Genomic DNA, 6,060 nt, shown 5'->3' with positions numbered 1-6,060 from the left:
AGAGGGAAAACCACTGCAACAAAAATAGAATTTTGCCTCGGCAGACAATAATAAATTTAGATTAAAAGATCCTAGCAACGACACTACAAAATTCCAGTAAAAGAATGCAAAAGTACAAAAGCGGACTATAGGGTTAGACGACATAAGGTAAAACATAGGCAAATTTTTGGTATCGTTTTGAAAAACGACAGATTTCCCTTCGTTTTGCGGCAGTTTAGACGCTTCGTTTTGAAATACCATGAGTTTCAATAAAAATTTGTGTAACCGCCACTTCCGTCGCGGTGAGCATCATTAGTCAACTGCACGGCAGAAGCGGTTTTCTTTTTCCCCTGCATTTCCGTCGTTGCGCCGAGATTCATACTGGGAACGAATCGTTTGAGCAGAGCAAGAAATTCAGCAGCTGCTTCCCTCTCCGGTTTTCTGTAACTTGAAGTATAGGTAGGCAGACGTTGTCTAAACGAAGACGACGAAGCTTCAAATTGAGCTTTCCGCGTGGCGACGTCAGCCTTGCGATCAACTGTCTTCGAGTAATTCTGCGTCAAAAGCTAAGCGGAAATCAAGTATAAAACAAAGACAAAAAGATTCAACTACACTACAGTACATGACATTTCCACGCGCGGCTAAAATTTTTCTTACTTACATCGACTATAGTATCCATGTTACTCTGCAGCAAATCTAGTCTGTCCTTCAAACCATCTATTTTGTCCTGGCCAATGGTCAAAGACGTAGAAAAAAACATTCCTTTTGATAGCAAATTTATACTTACGACAATTTCGTCCACGTCGGTTCTAATGCAAGGGCTTTTGCTCTTAGCCTCGCGAATTCGTTGCAAGACGCGATGTTGGACCTTTTCTACAGTCTCTCCACTCTTCATATCGTTCAGCTTTATGCCAATCCCTCGCGATACCTAACAATCCAATTCTGCGAGTGTAATAAAATAGTGCAGATACCTTATATTTGAAAATTTGACTTGACACTCGATCAAACAACGCTCCCAGCAAAACGCAAAGCCAACCAAATGGTAGGGGGAAAACTCTTCCCGACTCCAAATCCATGATGGCAATAGCTCTTGTATATTTCCACTCCTGCTCAGCATTATCCTTGGGGAAAGAACTCAGAAATAAATGTTTATAGTACAAACAGAAGGAGACTCACATAGATGCCCTCAAACACCAAAGTTACAAGACCAATCAGCATGTTCAGAAGTATGACAGACGCGAAGAGAAGCCAAAGTCCGACAAAGATTCTCAGTAAAATGGTCTCCTCGTCGATGCTTGTCTGAAAATCGTCCAAGTCAAACAATCCAAAAAGAGTCCAAAAAAGACTCTGAGCAGAACTCAATAAACTGAAAAAGATAAAAATGAAACAATTTTAAAAGACGCTTCAATGAAAATGGTTCCCCTTTTGAAGATTACCAACGGACACATACCTCGCTAGGTGATTGTTATTAAACGAAGGATCTCTAGTGCGAGCTGCATGATACGTGCTTGTCATGACCGCAGCAAATCCAAGCCCGAACGTCGAGAGTACAACAAGAAAGTAAAGGACGTCTTTTCCAAGTGACCAAAACGCCATCAGTAAGGGCCCCAAAGAGCTGTGCATACGAAATATTACCAAGAGATTTAGGCAGGCAAAAACAGCGCCAAATCCTAGTGTAATATAAGAAGCTGCAACAACCCTGAAATAATCCTATACCAAAATAGAAAAAAAATTAGGCAAAAAAACAGGAGATTAAAGATGTGCGCAGAGTAGGGCATTGTAAAGGTAGAATTTCGTGTTCTTGCAGTCCCTACTGTAACAAGGTACACATACTTTACCTCCACTGTAACGTTTCTTGCCGTATAATTGGTTTCATTATTGGTTTCATTTTTCCAATTCAAAACTATGGCGCCAGTTGTAACGTAGCCAAGTAAACTAAGAAAAAGAACAGCATTGATAATGTATCCGGTGATAATAGGCACGTTTTCCCATTGAAACGTCGGCCTCATTGACTTAGCGCAGCGTCCTGACTGGCATCGACGTTTGCTCCAAAGAAGAAAATTGACGATCAAGTCAAGAATGAATCCAATAGAGAAAAGAAGAACGAATACTTCCAGCGTCGTACTTCCGCTCCAAGGTGCTCCTTCGGCGAGGATACCGTGCATTTGAACGCGAGCTAATAGCAGACCCACGAAAAGGCAGTACATGACCGTCTGCGCTCCAAAAGCAACAGCCGGTATGTGCAGAACGCGCAATCGGTTGGAAAGCAAAGAAAAGGAGAGCATATAAAAAAGGGTTTGGATGACGAAGAGGAAGATAAGCCAGGTGTAGTGATACCAAGGAAGGCCTTTACTAACAGCAGTTGTCAGCCGATCCGAAAGAAATTCGCCGCCTTTAGCACCGAGCATTAGATCGTGGGTGAACGGAATATACGATTTCGAAGATTTTCCAGACAGATTTAAGCCGTACCACTTACGATTGACATACTGCTGGGCACCACCCGAAGCGAGGTACTATAAGGAAAATATCGAAAATAAAAATTGGAGCTATCACAATAGATGTGCTCTAGTCTCACACGAGAAATTTTCACTTGCCTTTTTGAGACCTTTTCTCTTTGCCAAATTGAAGTGATCTTCGCTCACACGATGAAACGTTTCCGTATCTCTCGTCGCGTCGCCGAGCATGGCAACGGTCAAATCTTCCAACTCCTCGGAAACGGTCATAAAACGATCCTTGGCCGTTCCGTCGTACGTCTGCGACTCCGCCTGCTCTCGCAAGTGAGCGACGAGCTCAATGCATACGTTCTCCGGTTGCTCGCGATACGCCAGCGTCTGCGTAACTTTATACTGCAACTTGTCGAGCTCACTGACGTCGGTGACCATCAGTTTCTTGTCATTAAAACGAGCGCCGAAATTCAGTAACTGCATTACGTTTTCTGGCCTTGGGTTATCTGAATCGAAAGCGTAATCCAAAACCGTTCTCCCACTGTCGTCCGTCGCGTTGACGCTTCTCTGAATTTCAAAATTCTGCCGAGGCAAACGCGTCAGAATAAATTGAGTTAGACTCGGATGAACGTTCGCTCCAGCAAGATGATGAAAAAAATTTCGTTCATGGCTGTCTTTGATGTGAACAAAAGCGTTCTCGCAGCGGCTAATCAATTCAAAACCTATAGGCAAAAACGCATTTAGAGTGGTTGTACATTCTGGCTAACGAAGATCACTAAGTTCGGTGAGGTCACGTGCGTGTTGTTTCCCCGATGATCACGTGCGCGTAAAAACAACGTTTTCCCGCGACAAAATACCTGTCTTTATTGTTTCGCTGTCTGTCTCATCCATGAAGTAGGTGTCCTCTTTATGCAGCACCCTCAGGAAGTCAAAGAAGAGGTGCATAGCCGTCATCCCGTCTTGGTATTGTTTTGTCAGGTTTAGATCGGATTTTCGTTCTCTTTCTAAGGCGTCTGTCCATTTTTTCACGCGAGGAGCGAGATTGGACACTTGCTCGTCCCCCTTCTGAAGGCCAACCAGCGGAACTCCAATGAGCGCCTTCCACAAGCCCTTGGGCGCAGACGGCGTTGGACCGTATCCTATTGACGCTTCGCGCGGTCGTGCACTAGCTTCCATCGCCTCGGGACAAGAGCTTTTCCTGGTTCTGAAGTGCGCTAAGAGAACTGTAGTGGACGTGGGCAGACAGACTGACGTGGGCAGGGTCGTGGGTGTAAATTCATGTAGAGTCACTTCAAACGAACAAGAGTTGTTTTCGAAAGCTTCATAATTACGTAGGAGCTCAGGCACTACCTTGATACCACGACATTGATTACATAATTAGATAAAAACAAATATTTGCGTGTACAGTGCACGCAAGAACTTGCCCTATAGTAAAGCTCTATTGCGAACGCTAAACGCTGCATTCTTCTGTCTTCTTCAAGCAGTACATTCACGCTGAGCTTGGTGCAAAAACACCCAGGCAGCAAGAGACGTCACCAATGAAGCACTGTGCGTAAAAAAAACTCATGCAAGCATGAATCACTGACTCATACATGATTAATTGCAAAACGATAGATTCCTCCTATGTACCTAACTCGGCATTTTATTTCTCTGCTTGTTTTACAGTCTGTTTCTGAAACAGAGTGCTATGACTAAGTAGAGATAGGCAAACGCGGCCAAGAAGAGTCCAAAGACGGTACTCGAGTGTTGGTAATCCATAACGCGAGCTAGAAGACCGCTGACAACTGGCCCCAAGAATTCGCCGAGAAAGAAAAACGACGAAGCTAGACCCGAAACCACTCCGTTGAGTGCGACGCTTTTGCTGTAGCCCATTCGTTCGGCCGAACGTAGCATGTCGGCAACGCATGGCGCCACGCAGGAGGAGGACACCGCAAACACTGCGCTTGTCGTCAAGAAAAGCCATAATGACTGCTTCTTAGGGAGTATGGTGAGAAGGAAAGAGGGGCCAAGGAAGAGCATAGCAACGCCTTGTATCAAAATTCCAGGAATAAGGAATTTCTTCTGTCCGAATTTGGTTGCTAGGCGACCAATTATGGGCGATGACGTGATGTAGAAAACGAAATAATAGGACATCATGAGTCCGACAAGTGCTGGATCAAAGCCAAACGTGCCGTGGAGAAACATGGATGACGTTGTGTTGATGAAACCCCACGCGGATACACTGATCATCAGAGAGAGTGACGTCATCCAAATCCAAAAATTCCTAAGCAATTTTGGAACAGTCGCTTCGGTTGTCTGTTGTGTGACCACAGAATCACGTACAGCAAAAGGAAAGAGAACGACGCCGATGAGTATGAGTCCGCCGATTATAAAAAAAGGTGCTGGAAAGCCGGCTAACCTGAATAGGCCTCCTCCTGTTGCTGGTCCGACGACGTAACCGACTCCCAATCCCATTTCCAAGATCCCAAGGACGGTCGATACGTTATCACGAAATTTCGTTGCTGCAATTGTCCAAGTGGCTGTGTATAACAAAGCGGCGCCAAATCCTTGAATGGCACGACTGACGTATGCTATGACCAGAAATGACGTCCAATCGTCGATGTAGTGAATCGTTCCGAAAAGAGCAGTGGCGCCCCCGACGAGGAACGCTCCGGACGCGAGCATGAAGCGGGGGCCTATCTCTCTGACGTACGTTCCCAGTATTGGAGAAGCTACGACAACGACGAACGCGAAGGTGCTGAAGACGAAACCGACGTGAGTGGTGACCGTCTTGGATTCGCTGACTGTTGTGGCTTTCAGCGCCGCCTCGGGCGGAAAAAGCGGAATGAGTATCGAAGTAGCGATGTTGGCGATGAAGATCGCATAGCAAAGGCAGGCCAATAGAAAGACGCGACGCTTTCCGCTCATTTTCGGGTCTCCTCCTCCTGTCAGCGGCGTTGTTTCGTCTGCCAGGCGTGATGTCGTTGTCAAGCTTGATGCCGTTGGTGAGGCTGATGCCCTTGGTGTAGATGAACGCTTAGACATTCCACTTAAAGTTTTTCCTGTCCGGGACACGGATGTCGTTGGACACGCCCATGCTAACGTATCAGTACGTCATTACGTAGGAGCTCAGGCACTACCTTCATGTAGGCATGATCATTGATGTAGGCATTGATACCACAACATTGATTACAAAATTAGATAAACACAAATATTTGTGTGTACACGCAAGAAGTTGCACTATAGTAAAGCTCTATTGCGAACGCTAAATGCTTGTCTTCTTCAAGCAGTACATTAACGCAGAGCTTGGTGCAAAAACACCCAGGCAGCAAGAGACGCCACCAATGAAACCCTGTGCGTAAAAAACTCATGCAAGCATGAATCACTGACCCATACATGATTAATTGCAAAACGATAGATTCCTAATATTACCCTATGTACATGACTCGGCATTTTACTTCTCCGCTTGTTTTACAGTCTGTTTCTAAAACAGAGTGCTATGACTAAGTAGAGATAGGCAAACGCGGCCAAGAAGAGTCCAAAGACGGTACTCGAGTGTTGGTAATCCATAACGCGAGCTAGAAGACCGGTGACAAGTGGCCCCAAACATTCGCCGAGAAAGAAAAACGACGAAGCTAGACCCGAAACCATTCCGTTG

At 45.4% G+C, this 6,060-nt stretch overlaps 2 protein-coding genes across 2 annotated transcripts; both read right to left on the bottom strand.

Annotated features, from left to right (window-relative positions):
* Positions 1-12: 12 nt before the first annotated feature.
* On the bottom strand, positions 13-3,652 carry LOC136196156 (short transient receptor potential channel 4-like). The gene is made up of 9 exons (XM_065985657.1): positions 3,281-3,652; positions 2,574-3,145; positions 1,818-2,492; positions 1,430-1,689; positions 1,156-1,345; positions 951-1,100; positions 767-907; positions 641-706; positions 13-545 (listed from the first exon to the last, which is right to left on the bottom strand). The coding sequence occupies exons 1-9, from the start codon at positions 3,597-3,599 to the stop codon at positions 246-248; spliced, it is 2,673 nt and encodes an 890-aa protein (XP_065841729.1). The 5' UTR covers positions 3,600-3,652; the 3' UTR covers positions 13-245.
* Positions 3,653-3,778: 126 nt separating this feature from the next.
* On the bottom strand, positions 3,779-5,465 carry LOC136195784 (MFS-type transporter SLC18B1-like). Its single transcript, XM_065985248.1, has one exon. It carries the CDS (start codon positions 5,445-5,447, stop codon positions 4,083-4,085), a length of 1,365 nt encoding a protein of 454 aa, XP_065841320.1. The 5' UTR covers positions 5,448-5,465; the 3' UTR covers positions 3,779-4,082.
* Positions 5,466-6,060: the final 595 nt, after the last annotated feature.

The sequence above is a fragment of the Oscarella lobularis genome, chromosome 15 (genome assembly GCF_947507565.1).
Source record: "Oscarella lobularis chromosome 15, ooOscLobu1.1, whole genome shotgun sequence".
NCBI lineage: Eukaryota > Metazoa > Porifera > Homoscleromorpha > Homosclerophorida > Oscarellidae > Oscarella > Oscarella lobularis.
Note: the sequence above shows the minus strand (reverse complement) of the source record. Positions and strands in the feature narration are given on the sequence as shown.

Coding starts and splice junctions, on each gene's coding strand:
- LOC136196156 (XM_065985657.1), bottom strand. CDS start 3,599: ATGGAAGCTAGTGCACGACCGCGCGAAGCGTCAATAGGATACGGTCCA. Junction 908..950: donor GTCAAATTTTCAAATATAAG/GTATCTGCACTA, acceptor TTGGATTGTTAG/GTATCGCGAGGGATTGGCAT. Junction 707..766: donor CCGACGTGGACGAAATTGTC/GTAAGTATAAAT, acceptor ACCATTGGCCAG/GACAAAATAGATGGTTTGAA.
- LOC136195784 (XM_065985248.1), bottom strand. CDS start 5,447: ATGTCTAAGCGTTCATCTACACCAAGGGCATCAGCCTCACCAACGGCA.